General features: G+C 47.2%; 1 protein-coding gene across 1 annotated transcript in view; it reads right to left on the bottom strand.

Annotated features, from left to right (window-relative positions):
* Positions 1-4,475: 4,475 nt before the first annotated feature.
* il21r.2 (interleukin 21 receptor, tandem duplicate 2) overlaps positions 4,476-16,350 on the bottom strand; it is a 58,481-nt gene continuing 46,606 nt past the window's right edge. The window contains exons 7-9 of the mRNA XM_073059907.1: positions 14,219-14,321; positions 7,070-7,154; positions 4,476-6,239 (exon numbers count right to left, since the gene is read on the bottom strand). Coding sequence (XP_072916008.1) covers positions 5,505-6,239; positions 7,070-7,154; positions 14,219-14,321 — 923 coding nt within the window. The 3' untranslated portion in view covers positions 4,476-5,504. The remainder of the gene's footprint in view (positions 6,240-7,069; positions 7,155-14,218; positions 14,322-16,350) is intronic.

Raw genomic sequence — 16,350 nt, 5'->3', positions numbered from 1 at the left:
TATTGCTTATCAGGAGCTCCTCCCCACAATGGAACACTTTGCAGCTGAGTTGATCTGTATCTCTAAAGTTGTTTCATCAGTCAGGATTATGATCTTAAACCCCTACAGTTGCACGCTTCAAGAACATGTAAGATCATTCTCATTAGGAGCAGATGTAGGTCATGTGGCCACTCGGACTTCCTCCGCCATTCAAAATGATAATGGTCAATCTCATTGTAACCCCAAATCTGCATTTTTGCCTGTGCCACTCACCACTCTGCTCCCACGTATTAAGAATTCATCTACCTCTGACTCAAAAAAATTTAAAGATACTGTTCCCACCATTCTGTGAGAAAAAAGTACTTCTAAGACCGATGACCATTTGAGAGATATATTTCTCTGATCACTATTCCGTATGCAGAGTAATCGTTATTCTTAAACATTAACGGTCAGTTCTAGTTTTGCTCATAAAGCGAGAAATGAGCTCCACTGCCATCTAGTCAAGGCTCCTTTGAATCTCAAATGTTTCAATATTCGAGCCTCCAACTGATGCTTATGGCAAAAATGCGACAGAAGGTAAATTCTGCATCATCAGTAGTGGCTATAATATCGCATGGATTCCCTTTCTGTGACTCTTGTGTCTCCATCGATGCAGCATTTGACATCTACACAAGCTATGTTGCAAGTCCTTCCCCCGGACATGGCTAAGCTGCAGGCTCTTACCACAGGAAAAGGCTTTACAGAGACTCCTGCCATTTTTGGTCACATGGCCTTATCCTCATCCCCGAAGCAAGGTTTTGGAACTTTAAGCTGCAAAGGTTTACAAGAATGTTGCCGTTCAAGGGCAGGAGGCTGAGTAGGCAAGGGAGCATAGGACACTGATGGATGACTTTATAAAGGTGTATAAAAACAGAACAAGCATCCCATCTCATCCTATTTGATGAAAGCTAACAGACCAGAAGACCATCTAGTCTGCTTCACCATTTCATCATAGCTGATCTATTTCTCCTGTCTTCTCCCCATCTCCTTTTATGCCCTGTCTAATCAAGAACCTATCAACCTATGCCTTAAATACACCAAATGACTTGGCCTCCACAGCCACCGGTGGCAATGAATTCCACAGATACACCACTCTGGCTAAAGAAATTCCTCCTCATCTCCATTCTAAATGAACGTTCCTCCATTCTGAGGCTGTGTTCTCTGGTCTTAGACTCCCCCACCGTAGGAAACATCGTCTCCACATCTACTCTCTCCAGGTCTTTCAGTGTTCCTTTTCCTAGAGCAAGGAGACCAAAAACTGGATGAAAGGTGAAGGTGGGAAGCTTTGAAAGTGAAAGATCTGTGAAGCAACTTCTTTGCTTGGAGGATGGTGTGTTTTCAGAGTGAGCTGCCAGAGGAGGTTGTTCAGGCAAATAGAACTACAGCATTAAAAAAATGATTGGGCACGTACTGTACATTTTAGGAAAGGTTAAGAGGGAAATGGGCTAAATATGGGCAAACAGGATTAGTTTAGGAGGGTAACTTGGTCAGCATGGATTTGTTGGGCCGAAGGGACTGTTTCTGAGCTGCATTTTTCTGTGACTATGATGTGTTTTTTGACTGCAGGTTATTGTTACATCGTGGGTGGTGCAAAGATCCTCTGCTATCCTTTCGGTAGAAACCACAGTCCTGCACTTTGCAGATTTGAGTGGATCCTTGTGTCGCTTTGAACCCGTCTTTGAGTGCATAGCCCATAAACTCTCCAAAGAATAAACATTCTACTGTCTCTTAGTTTCTCCAGATTCACCAAAAGCACACGCAACTTGCAGCACAATGCTCCAACCTTTCACATTAAAGGCCAGCGTGCGCTTTGCTTTCAATAAAAACAGAAAATGTTGGAAGGGTTTAGCAGACCAGGGCAGCATTTATAGAGCAGAAGCAATGCCTCACTTCAAAACCTTATGAGGACTTCCTGTTTTTAGTTCAGATTTCCAGAATCTGGAGTTGTTTTGACTTTCAGATACGATTTACCTCCCAGATTGTTTGCTTTGCTTACATTTTAATTTACCACATTTCGGGTGCACAACACTCAAAGCCTTTATAACACCCAATTTGTTGGTTTCTCAACATCAAAAACAAATCTTGCTTTTCTTCCTTCCTATTAAGATATAAACCCACATTCTTTTTAGTTACACTCCTCTTGCCTATTCACTTAACTTCTGTAAATTCATCTGCATTGCCTTGTGTTCTCTTGACATCAACCTTTCTATTAACTGCATACTTGGAAATATTAAACTTTAATCCCTTTATCTACATCCTTAATGTAGACTGTAACCTATCAATCCTTGCAGCAGACCACAAATCATAAAATCTGTTGTGTCTGTACTCAACTACATATCAACTAAATAAAAACACGCATATGCAGGAGGTGGCTTTGACTGCTGTATTCGCATTGGAGAGAGAGAGAGAGAGAGAGAGAGAGAGAGAGAGCGAGGGGAGGAGAGAGAGAGAGAGAGAGATGCATGCATAGACAACAGATCAATATGTAGTGCTGGGGGGGTCATTGCTCTAAAAGAAATAGATCCATACATTACACTTTTAGATTAATGTATTTGAAACTGTATATGTAAAAGACATTCCATTTCCCTTTCATAAGCCATACTCCAATAAACATGCTTTCACAATAACAGTCCATAACTGACTTCACAGTTCTAAAGATCCAATCTTTTGTGTGGTGCTCTGTTTCTTTCAGGATAGCGTCCGTGGAGTGGTATCAGCTTTGGCCCATGTCTTGTCTAAGACAACACTCTCAGTTTCCAGTGTCACGTTGCTGTCAGTGACATGATCGTCACTGAGAGATAAGTCCGGTGACTATGATGTGTTTGTCTTGTTGGTTGCAGTCGACAATAGACAATAGACAATAGACAGTAGGTGCAGGAGTAGGCCATTTGGCCCTTCTAGCCAGCACCGCCATTCACTGTGATCATGGCTGATCATACACAATCAGCCTCTCCCTATATCCCTTGACCCTGCTCAAGTGTGTTCTTCGGTTGAGCATCCAGTAACTGTCCCCATGTCTGATCTCCAACACCCACTGTGTACGACAGTGGTCCAGTTCTTGTAGCTTTCCTACCGGCTGTCCAGTTGTCTTCTTGGTAACCACGCGCTAGGACTTCCTGTCCAATCTCGAAGCTCCTTGCTGCTTCACTTGGCAACTGGCTGAACAGTTTATTCCGCACTTCCCTCCAGAGGCCTGGTTTCAGGAAGTCCATGCGAGATCTCAGCTTTTGCTCATGATCAGCACTGCAGGTGTTTGATTTGTCGTCACATGAACAGAGTTCTGATACACAAAGAGGAAGTTGTCCACCTTGTGCTGCAGAGAAATGCCCTCCTTGTCCTTCGCTTTAATGGACTTCTTGAAGGTTTGGATAAACCTTTCAGCTAAACCATTCTTTTTTTGGGTGGTGAGGACCTGACTTGAAACATCTGCTGCCATTTTTCTTCGTGAACATTCGGAATTCCTCTAATGTGTATTGTGGTCCATTATCACTCACAATTTTTCTGATAAGCCATTTCTGGTGAAGATAGTCCTCAGAACTGAAACAGTCTTTTCTGATGTGGTTGACCTCATTGGTATGACCTGCAGCCACTTCGAATGGGCATCCACAGCAATCAGAAACATGGATTTATGAATGGCCCAGTAAGGTCAAAATGTTCTCTTTATCATGGTGAAGATGACCTCTCCAATGAGTGTAATGTTACTGGTGGGGGTGAATTTTGAATTTTTTGGGACTTCCCCCCGCCCCCCAAAGCAGCTTTTGGCAAAGCTTCAATCGGTTTATCTATTCCTGGCCACCACACGTAGCTCCGGGCGAGACTCTTCATCTTCACTGTCCCAGCTGTCCTTCATGCCGAAACTCTAGCACTCTGGTGCACAGTTTAGAGGGAACCACAACACAAGATTAACACATCAGGGATCTTTGACATACCGACAGCTGGTCTCATCTCGCTGAGAACTCTGGAAGCGTAGGGTCACCATGACCTGGCCATCCTTGCACGGTGATGTCATAGACTTCTGATGATGTCCGGTCACTCCCTGTATTACTTTGTAGTTTAGAATTTGTGACTGGCAACTGGTCCACCTATACATCCCACAAATATCCTTAAACTACTTTCACCAAATTGTGCAACTGAAAATGAAAATAGCCGTACCATTTTTACACACTTTCCTCATCTACTGATCAAAGTACTACGGTATGTAACTACCATTACGTTGTCACTTCATTACTCTCACGTTTTGATCTCCAACCCTCTGCTCACCTTTCAGGTTAAAGCCTCAGTCAGAATGGGGTGATTATATATTCAGTTGCAACCTGCTTCAACATTATAAATATGCTAATTCCTCAGATTAACTAATCTAGTAAAAAGAAACAAGAGCCAAGTCATGGTACAATTTTAATGTCTTTATTGGTAATTAAGTGATAAACAATTAGCAGCAATCAATATTTTATATTGTTTACAGACATTAAAGCAAAATTATCATCTTGTGAATACCAGCAATTCAATCTAGATGTAGCTAATTAGAGATATTCTTCCCTCTTCCGTGATCCGTCATTCAATACACTGGTGTCTGGTACTTTTAACTCAGTACCACTTCCCTGCATTAACCCCATACCCCTCTCTTAATATAACTCAACTACCAGATTCTGATCTAAGTACCTTTGGTGAATGAATCCCCACAGCCAACATTGTTTGGGAGCATCAAAGATTCAAAACTCTCTGCTAAAGAATATTCTTCACATCTCTGTCCTTAATGGTAAATTTCTTAATTTGTGGTCCAGTCTTTGGTTTCAGACCCATTATCCTTGCACCTGCCCTGCCAAGCTGGAAAGGAATTGTGTAGTCTTCAATGGGATCTCCTCTCATTTTCCAAAATCCCGTTTACTTAATCTCTCCCCAAGCAACAAATTGGCCACCCCAGGAATCAAGCTAGTTATTTATCACTGCACTTAATGCCAAGTTTATCCCTGAGGAGTTTTCATAAATGTAATATTCCAGATATATTCTCACTGGGATCCTATTGGAGAAAGATGTCACATACCCACATTGGTGTCCAGCTTTGCATCATCAACAAATTGGATACATCGTGCTTTGTTCCCTCATCTGAACAATTGAAAGGGACTGTGAACAGCCAGGGTGCCAGTGTCAATCTTTGTGCCACTCCACTGTTCACAGACTTCCAACCCAAAAGCCCTTGTTTATTCTACTCCCTTATTTTCTGTCCATTCACAAATCATCAATTCACACCAACTCTTTAACACCAATATCGTGCGGTCTAATTTTGCTTATTAGCCAACAATGACGTTTGTATACTGAGCTATTTGTACTAGCTGCTCAATAATGCCCATCACATGCTCTCATGACACACCCCGGCAGCTGGAGAATCTCCTCCTTCCAGTCAGTTATCAGACAGGTGTCCCTCCTCTATCAATGTTGGGCATCATTCAAACTCTCCTCACTTTGATAGGACATTGCAACTGTGACGGTCACAGGGAGGAGCTGGTGGATAGCACAGCAGGTCTGACAAGGGTGCTGAGTGTGAGGGAAGATCGCTCGCTGTTTAATGGTGACTCTGAGGGTTCAGCTGGGGACTGACCCTGAAGTGGGGTTTCACAGGGTCTTCCACTGCCACAGACTTCCTGTGACTGTTGGGATGCTGCCGGGCAATCTGAAAATGGAATGCTGTCGCCGTCAGCCATGGGCAAGTACTCCAGTATTTCCCGCTTCTCGTCCTGCCGCTTGTTGGCTGCTTTGACCTGGAGCCCGATCTTTGCTGGGACCAGGCCACAGCTGGTGTCAGAATGGCCCAGGGTGCAATACTCGTCGCTGTAGCTGTACCCTCCTTCCTCCTCCTGTGGCACAGTGTCCAGGAAGATGCCCAGAGACGGTTCCTGGCACAGTGCCCAGTTGTCCTCCTGCAGCATAAGGGGGAGAAACCCAGGCAGCCCAGACTCGGTATTGCAATAATCCAGCAACCGAGTGTGGTGGAAGGGGTTGCCAGGGTCAGTCTGAAGGTTACTTTTGGTGTCCAGGTCAAAGGGCAAGCTGTGGTTGACTGGGATGGGCTTCAGACAGGAGATGTTAGAAACAGCTTCGTCCCAGGGGTTCAGGATGACCGTAGCAGCCGTGTTGTCGGGCAGCTTCTTCACCCTCCTTAGCTCTTGGCATGATTCCTCTCTACCACCCCTCCGGTCGCCAGCATGATCTTTGTGGATCCATTCCTGAAGGAGAAAGCTGAAGTTAAACACCTTTTTCCCGATTGTACTGCGCTCAAACCGGCCCATTCCCATCAGTGTCCCGGTGACACTTCGTGCAACCAGGCATTCCTCTTGTGTCAGGAATCACCTCAGCTCAGCCTACACTCCACCCTCCACCCACATCCCTCAGAGACAGCAGCCAGCACACGATTCTGGCTGGAGGGGGCGGATTATGTCAGTTCTCAAAAGAAAGTGCTTCATAGAGTTAATCATCTTTCTGCCAATATTTCAGAGTGTATTACATCCAGCTTGACTGTTGTACTTAGTGTAAACTTGTCTTTAATACTTCCTGATGGGCAGTCGGTGTGAGAATGCATTGGATGGAGTTCACTCTGTCGGGTGTATTTCATGCAGAGTGACGCAGTGTCACTGTCACATCGACAGGCCAGCAGACCATGTTAAATACAGCCACCTACTGTCAGTGAGTATGTCCAGTTTGACTGCTCCACTGTTGGCGTGATGGCTTGTTATATACCATCTAATGGACTGTTAGTGTTATATCCATTTCCACAGTATATCTGGCTGTATAAACAGACTGTCACTTCCTGTGAAGGACGTTCTCGGCCACACTGATGGTGGCCTAACCTGCTGTGGGCAGGGGTCATTGGCTAATGGTCAGAAGTACAAAACCCAGAGGTTTCTATTTCCCAACGCCTTTTCACCAGGGCCAGCAGCTGTCTGAGTGAGGGTGAGGGGCTTGGCTCTTCCCTGTCCCCTCAGTCTGAATCCATGTCCCCGGCAGCTTTGGGGAACGGGGGCAGGGTGTATCTACTTCAGAGCGTTGCTGTCTGTACCTTAAAGTTTCCATTGTGCTGATTGTAGAGAGGCTGGAAGTAGGAGGCTGGGTTGGGAACATGAACCCACACTTTACCGACAACTCTAGAAAGAGGCAGAAATCACAGCAGCTGTTAGCATTTAGACAAAGTATACTTCAAAACAGCTGAATCAAAGACTGTTTCCCTCCAAGTACACAGCTGAGTGCTGTACTGAAGGAGGGGAGTTTTGAGAGCTGTCAACCCAGGGCATCTTCTGTTCCCTCAGGTAAATCCAAAGGTTTCATGGGCAGCAGGGTAGTGTGGGGGTGAGCAGAACACGTAACAGAACAGGTGTCCCAGGGTCAATCCCTGCCACTGCCTGTAAGGCAGTCCTGTGACTGTGTGCGATTCCCCCAAATAGAGCATCAAAGTCACCAAAGGAGGATGGGTGGAAAGAACGGACGTGGACGGAACGCACAGGAGTTATTGAAAACGGGATCCATTCTCACCAGTTCCAGAGTCACTGGGGTAAATGATCACAGAGTCACTGGGGGGTTAGTCACCAGTAACAGAGTCACTGGGGTAAATGATCACAGAGTCACTGGGGGGTTAGTCACCAGTAACAGAGTCACTGGGGTAAATGATCACAGAGTCACTGGGGGGTTAGTCACCAGTAACAGAGTCATTGGGGTAAATGATCACAGAGTCACTAGGGGGTTAGTCACCAGTAACAGAGTCACTGGGGTAAATGATCACAGAGTCACTGGGGGGTTAGTCACCAGTAACAGAGTCACTGGGGTAAATGATCACAGAGTCACTGGGGGGTTAGTCACCAGTAACAGAGTCACTGGGGTAAATGATCACAGAGTCACTAGGGGGTTAGTCACCAGTAACAGAGTCACTGGGGTAAATGATCACAGAGTCACTAGGGGGTTAGTCACCAGTAACAGAGTCACTGGGGTAAATGATCACAGAGTCACTAGGGGGTTAGTCACCAGTAACAGAGTCACTGGGGTAAATGATCACAGAGTCACTGGGGGGTTAGTCACCAGTAACAGAGTCACTGGGGTAAATGATCACAGAGTCACTAGGGGGTTAGTCACCAGTAACAGAGTCACTGGGGTAAATGATCACAGAGTCACTGGGGGGTTAGTCACCAGTAACAGAGTCACTGGGGTAAATGATCACAGAGTCACTAGGGGGTTAGTCACCAGTAACAGAGTCACTGGGGTAAATGATCACAGAGTCACTAGGGGGTTAGTCACCAGTAACAGGGTCACTGGGGTAAATGATCACCAGTAACAGAGACACTGGGGAGATAGTCACCAGTAACAGAGACACTGGAGTAAATGATCAACATTAACAGAGATACTGGGGTAAATGATCACCAGTAACAGAGACACTGGGGAGATAGTCACCAGTAACAGAGACACTGGAGTAAATGATCAACATTAACAGAGATACTGGGGTAAATGATCACCAGTAACAGAGACACTGGGGAGATAGTCACCAGTAACAGAGTCACTGGGGTAAATGATCAACATTAACAGAGATACTGGGGTAAATGATCACCAGTAACAGAGTCACTGGGGTAAATGATCAACATTAACAGAGATACTGGGGTAAATGATCACCAGTAACAGACACTGGGGGGGGGGGGGGGGAGATAGTCGCCAGTTACAGAGTCACTGGGGGAGCCTGAGGCCATCTATCAATGGTTCCAGTGACACTGGGGGAGCCTGGGCCCATTTATCAATGGTTCCAGTGACACTGGGGGAGCCTGGGGCAGACTATCAATGGTTCCAGTGACACTGGGGGAGCCTGGGGCAGACTATCAATGGTTCCAGTGACACTGGGGGAGCCTGGGCCCATTTATCAATGGTTCCAGTGACACTGGGGGAGCCTGGGCCCATTTATCAATGGTTCCAGTGACACTGGGGGAGCCTGGGGCAGACTATCAATGGTTCCAGTGACACTGGGGGAGCCTGGGGCAGACTATCAATGGTTCCAGTGACACTGGGGGAGCCTGGGCCCATTTATCAATGGTTCCAGTGACACTGGGGGAGCCTGGGCCCATTTATCAATGGTTCCAGTGACACTGGGGGAGCCTGGGCCCAATTATCAATGGTTCCAGTGACACTGGGGGAGCCTGGGCCCATTTATCAATGGTTCCAGTGACACTGGGGGAGCCTGGGCCCATTTATCAATGGTTCCAGTGACACTGGGGGAGCCTGGGCCCATTTATCAATGGTTCCAGTGACACTGGGGGAGCCTGGGCCCATTTATCAATGGTTCCAGTGACACTGGGGGAGCCTGGGCCCATTTATCAATGGTTCCAGTGACACTGGGGGAGCCTGGGCCCAATTATCAATGGTTCCAGTGGCACTGGGGGAGCCTGGGCCCATTTATCAATGGTTCCAGTGACACTGGGGGAGCCTGGGCCCATTTATCAATGGCTCCAGTGACACTGGGGGAGCCTGGGCCCATTTATCAATGGTTCCAGTGACACTGGGGGAGCCTGGGCCCATTTATCAATGGTTCCAGTGACACTGGGGGAGCCTGGGCCCAATTATCAATGGTTCCAGTGACACTGGGGGAGCCTGGGCCCATTTATCAATGGTTCCAGTGACACTGGGGGAGCCTGGGCCCATTTATCAATGGTTCCAGTGACACTGGGGGAGCCTGGGCCCATTTATCAATGGTTCCAGTGACACTGGGGGAGCCTGGGCCCATTTATCAATGGTTCCAGTGACACTGGGGGAGCCTGGGGCAGACTATCAATGGCTCCAGTGACACTGGGGGAGCCTGGGGCAGACTCATATGGAGCCAGTGATCATTAATGGAGAATGTGTGGAGCAGGTTAAGACCTACAAGTATCTGGGAGTACAGTTAGACGAGAAGCTAGACTGGACTGCCAACACAGATGCCTTGTGCAGGAAGGCACAGAGTCGACTGTACTTCCTTAGAAGGTTGGCGTCATTCAATGTTTGTAGTGAGATGCTGAAGATGTTCTATAGGTCAGTTGTGGAGAGCGCCCTCTTCTTTGTGGTGGCGTGTTGGGGAGGCAGCATTAAGAAGAGGGACGCCTCACGTCTTAATAAGCTGGTAAGGAAGGTGGGCTCTGTCGTGGGCAAAGTACTGGAGAGTATAACATCGGTAGCAGAGCGAAGGGCGCTGAGTAGGCTACGGTCAATTATGGAAAACCCTGAACATCCTCTACATAGCACCATCCAGAGACAGAGAAGCAGTTTAAGCGGCAGGTTGCTATCGATGCAATGCTCCTCAGACAGGATGAAGAGGTCAATACTCCCCAATGCCATTCGGCTTTACAATTCAACCGCCAGGAGTAAGATATGTTAAAGTGCCGGGGTTAGGACTCAATGTATTTAAGTAAACTACTTAAGAACTTTTTAAAAGCTATTATTAATGCTTTTTGAGAGGGTGATTTTAGATGCATATCATATTTTTACTGAGTCAAGTATTGTATGTAATTAGTTTTGCTACAATAAGTGTATGGGACATTGGAAAAAATGTTGAATTTCCCCATGGGGATGAATAAAGTATCTACTATCTATCTATCAATGGCTCCAGTGACACTGGGGGAGCCTGGGCCCATTTATCAATGGTTCCAGTGACACTGGGGGAGCCTGGGCCCATCTATCAATGGTTCCAGTGACACTGGGGGAGCCTGGGCCCAATTATCAATGGTTCCAGTGGCACTGGGGGAGCCTGGGCCCATTTATCAATGGTTCCAGTGACACTGGGGGAGCCTGGGGCAGACTATCAATGGCTCCAGTGACACTGGGGGAGCCTGGGCCCATTTATCAATGGTTCCAGTGACACTGGGGGAGCCTGGGCCCATTTATCAATGGTTCCAGTGGCACTGGGGGAGCCTGGGCCCATTTATCAATGGTTCCAGTGACACTGGGGGAGCCTGGGCCCATTTATGAATGGTTCCAGTGACACTGGGGGAGCCTGGGCCCATTTATCAATGGTTCCAGCGGCACTGGAGGAGCCTGGGCCCATTTATCAATGGTTCCAGTGGCACTGGGGGAGCCTGGGCCCATTTATCAATGGTTCCAGTGACACTGGGGGAGCCTGGGCCCATTTATCAATGGTTCCAGTGGCACTGGGGGAGCCTGGGCCCATTTATCAATGGTTCCAGTGGCACTGCGGGAGCCTGGGCCCATTTATCAATGGTTCCAGTGACACTGGGGGAGCCTGGGGCAGACTATCAATGGCTCCAGTGGCACTGGGGGAGCCTGGGCCCATTTATCAATGGTTCCAGTGACACTGGGGGAGCCTGGGCCCATTTATCAATGGTTCCAGTGACACTGGGGGAGCCTGGGGCAGACTATCAATGGTTCCAGTGACACTGGGGGAGCCTGGGCCCATTTATCAATGGTTCCAGTGGCACTGGGGGAGCCTGGGCCCATTTATCAATGGTTCCAGTGACACTGGGGGAGCCTGGGGCAGACTATCAATGGTTCCAGTGACACTGGGGGAGCCTGGGCCCATTTATCAATGGTTCCAGTGACACTGGGGGAGCCTGGGCCCATTTATCAATGGTTCCAGTGACACTGGGGGAGCCTGGGCCCATTTATCAATGGTTCCAGTGACACTGGGGGAGCCTGGGCCCATTTATCAATGGTTCCAGTGACACTGGGGGAGCCTGGGCCCATTTATCAATGGTTCCAGTGACACTGGGGGAGCCTGGGCCCAATTATCAATGGTTCCAGTGGCACTGGGGGAGCCTGGGCCCATTTATCAATGGTTCCAGTGACACTGGGGGAGCCTGGGCCCATTTATCAATGGCTCCAGTGACACTGGGGGAGCCTGGGCCCATTTATCAATGGTTCCAGTGACACTGGGGGAGCCTGGGCCCATTTATCAATGGTTCCAGTGACACTGGGGGAGCCTGGGCCCAATTATCAATGGTTCCAGTGACACTGGGGGAGCCTGGGCCCATTTATCAATGGTTCCAGTGACACTGGGGGAGCCTGGGCCCATTTATCAATGGTTCCAGTGACACTGGGGGAGCCTGGGCCCATTTATCAATGGTTCCAGTGACACTGGGGGAGCCTGGGGCAGACTATCAATGGCTCCAGTGACACTGGGGGAGCCTGGGGCAGACTCATGTGGAGCCAGATATCATTAATGGAGAATGTGTGGAGCAGGTTAAGACCTACAAGTATCTGGGAGTACAGTTAGACGAGAAGCTAGACTGGACTGCCAACACAGATGCCTTGTGCAGGAAGGCACAGAGTCGACTGTACTTCCTTAGAAGGTTGGCGTCATTCAATGTTTGTAGTGAGATGCTGAAGATGTTCTATAGGTCAGTTGTGGAGAGCGCCCTCTTCTTTGTGGTGGCGTGTTGGGGAGGCAGCATTAAGAAGAGGGACTCCTCACGTCTTAATAAGCTGGTAAGGAAGGTGGGCTCTGTCGTGGGCAAAGTACTGGAGAGTATAACATCGGTAGCAGAGCGAAGGGCGCTGAGTAGGCTACGGTCAATTATGGAAAACCCTGAACATCCTCTACATAGCACCATCCAGAGACAGAGAAGCAGTTTCAGCGGCAGGTTGCTATCGATGCAATGCTCCTCAGACAGGATGAAGAGGTCAATACTCCCCAATGCCATTCGGCTTTACAATTCAACCGCCAGGAGTAAGATATGTTAAAGTGCCGGGGTTAGGACTCAATGTATTTAAGTAAACTACTTAAGAACTTTTTAAAAGCTATTATTAATGCTTTTTGAGAGGGTGATTTTAGATGCATATCATATTTTTACTGAGTCAAGTATTGTATGTAATTAGTTTTGCTACAATAAGTGTATGGGACATTGGAAAAAATGTTGAATTTCCCCATGGGGATGAATAAAGTATCTACTATCTATCTATCAATGGCTCCAGTGACACTGGGGGAGCCTGGGCCCATTTATCAATGGTTCCAGTGACACTGGGGGAGCCTGGGCCCATCTATCAATGGTTCCAGTGACACTGGGGGAGCCTGGGCCCATTTATCAATGGTTCCAGTGACACTGGGGGAGCCTGGGGCAGACTATCAATGGCTCCAGTGACACTGGGGGAGCCTGGGCCCATTTATCAATGGTTCCAGTGACACTGGGGGAGCCTGGGCCCATTTATCAATGGTTCCAGTGGCACTGGGGGAGCCTGGGCCCATTTATCAATGGTTCCAGTGACACTGGGGGAGCCTGGGCCCATTTATGAATGGTTCCAGTGACACTGGGGGAGCCTGGGCCCATTTATCAATGGTTCCAGTGGCACTGGAGGAGCCTGGGCCCATTTATCAATGGTTCCAGTGGCACTGGGGGAGCCTGGGCCCATTTATCAATGGTTCCAGTGACACTGGGGGAGCCTGGGCCCATTTATCAATGGTTCCAGTGGCACTGGGGGAGCCTGGGCCCATTTATCAATGGTTCCAGTGGCACTGCGGGAGCCTGGGCCCATTTATCAATGGTTCCAGTGACACTGGGGGAGCCTGGGGCAGACTATCAATGGTTCCAGTGGCACTGGGGGAGCCTGGGCCCATTTATCAATGGTTCCAGTGACACTGGGGGAGCCTGGGCCCATTTATCAATGGTTCCAGTGACACTGGGGGAGCCTGGGGCAGACTATCAATGGTTCCAGTGACACTGGGGGAGCCTGGGCCCATTTATCAATGGTTCCAGTGGCACTGGGGGAGCCTGGGCCCATTTATCAATGGTTCCAGTGACACTGGGGGAGCCTGGGGCAGACTATCAATGGCTCCAATGACACTGGGGGAGCCTGGGGCAGACTATCAATGGCTCCAGTGACACTGGGGGAGCCTGGGCCCATCTATCAATGGTTCCAGTGACACTGGGGGAGCCTGGGCCCATTTATCAATGGCTCCAGTGACACTGGGGGAGCCTGGGGCAGACTATCAATGGCTCCAGTGACACTGGGGGAGCCTGGGGCAGACTATCAATGGCTCCAGTGACACTGGGGGACTCTTTACAGGAACACTGGCAGAGACTCTCACCAGTTCCAGTAACCCAGTGTAAAGGCCAACACCTGCACCAGTGACACCCAGGAGAAGTGTCACCGTTTACAGAAACTCTGGGAAGACTGGCACCAGCTCCTGTCACACCGGGCGAGGCCACAACCATGTCTGATGTCACCAGAACTGTTATTCAAGGGAGGAACTCACCGCGATGGCAGCTTGAAGTACAGGGACACGAAAATGACGATCGCCAACAGGAGTGGAGCAAACACAACACATAGCAGATTGCTTTTTTGTGCCATACTTGAAGCTTTGAAGAAAGAAGAGAATGGACTACAATTACTATTGTGAAATATCAGAGGAGCAACTCACAAGACCACATCAGGATTCCAATATACACTGTGGAAATTGCTTCTGGCTGCTGTGTTCAACTCTATGATGAGGAAGCTTCTCTCCAAACTCTGAATTTGGACATGGCTTGGGTGTTATTTAAACACTTCTGAGAGAAATTTCAGATTATTACTTTATGATATGAAATTTATGCTTCCAACATCAACTTTCAAATATAACCATTAACCTTCACACTGTCCCAACAAGCACTGCAAGAGTAGGTGGCTAATGCACTAAATTTATTCAGCCATACATGGTAGTTGTTTTCCATTAAACCTTGGAAGCTTACCGTGAGTCACTGGTTCAGTCTTTGGCAAATGGCATTTGATTGATTTGAGCTCAGGATGTGTTTGATGAAAATAAAATGGAATCTCTATTAGTTTTGTAAGTTAAAATCTAACATGTTATCAACAAGCATATTGTTCCTGATGTCTGGTAGGAACAGAAAGAAACTTTCAAATGGATTCAGCAAGAGAAAAGGGAAGTGTGACAAACATCTGTTTTTTTCATAAAAGGGAATAAGAAGGAAATGAAAATAGCTCGTTGTCAGTATTTAATACTCAGATCCAAACATGAGTGAAATATCGTGGGTTAGTAGCACATTTCTTTGTTGTAAACAACATCAATGGTGGAAATAAAGAGCGATCTATCCTAAATAGTGTGGTGAGAGCCTCCACATAAAGCAAACCTAGCGATCCCTTAGTGACAAGTTCAAAGAATTGCTGGATTTATTGTTGAATCACTTCAATCCAAAGCCACGGCAGATCGCACAAAGACTTAAATTTGATTTGCAATTATTATTATTAATACAGGATAAGCACCATCTTACGTAATAGATATAGCCATTCCAAACACACACAATATACAGAAATCAATATACAATATACAGAAATCAATAAGTGAAAACACCAGGAACGTGCTGAATTAAAAGAGCACAGCAATATTATGTAATCTTCAGAAACAGAGACACTTTAAACACCATTAGACTAGTCCGAAAGTTCCTAGCGATTGAGAAATGAGTGTTGTTATTATTATTATTGAGATACAGTGCAGAATGGGCCATTTTCCTTCAGCAATCCCCACGATTTAATCCAAGCCTTATCACAGGACAATTTACTGTAGGAGGAAACCCACGTGGTCATGGGGAGAGCATACAAACTCCTCACAGGCAGTGGCAGGAATTGAACCCAGGTCTCCTGCACTGTAAGGCGCTGTGCTAACCACTACACTACCGTGCCGCCTGACAAAACAATGGCTGAGCATGCAGCCAAACTGAGGCAGCTATAGCAAGGCTAATTATGACGACACACTCTGTCAGAGGCTGGCATAGAGATTCAGAGATAGCTTTTCATCAGAAGTGGAAATGCACTGAGAGGACATTGAAAACTGCTTAAACAATGGAATTTGCTAGAAAAAAAACATTCTGCACTTGCGAGCGAAACCAGTTATTCAATGTGACTCTGTGCACAGGAGACCAGCAGCAAAACATACTGCTCTGGAGTAAACTAAAGATTACATTGAAAAGGGAAACAAATATTTTTACCACAATGGTAGGAAACTTGTGTTATTTGACTGCTCTGTAGGCAAGAGAAGGTCATACTATCTCATGACTTTTTGTAGTTCATTTCACTCAGCGGTTCCCAGGCCTGTTTGGGCAACCACCCCCTTGGCTCAGACCACATCCCCAGTACAGAACCCCCTCTCCCTTCCGAGCCACCACATAAAACGTATAAAGAATTGCAATTTATGATGCACTGTGAAAGAAAATAGAAACTGTAAATTCAAAGCAGTGACAAACAATTGCAAAAAATATTCAAATCCATTTAAAGTTAGAAATAAAATTATTTCTTTATTTAATTAGAGCAAAAACAACTTTCATCAGCAGTTTTAGAGCATACATTAGTACACCCTATCCTCGTTATATGCGGGGGATACGGTCCTCGCAGTCT

The sequence above is a fragment of the Hemitrygon akajei genome, chromosome 11, assembly GCF_048418815.1.
Source record: "Hemitrygon akajei chromosome 11, sHemAka1.3, whole genome shotgun sequence".
Taxonomy (NCBI): domain Eukaryota; kingdom Metazoa; phylum Chordata; class Chondrichthyes; order Myliobatiformes; family Dasyatidae; genus Hemitrygon; species Hemitrygon akajei.
The sequence above is the reverse complement of the archived record's forward strand: the minus strand, read 5'-3'. Positions and strand labels throughout refer to the sequence as shown.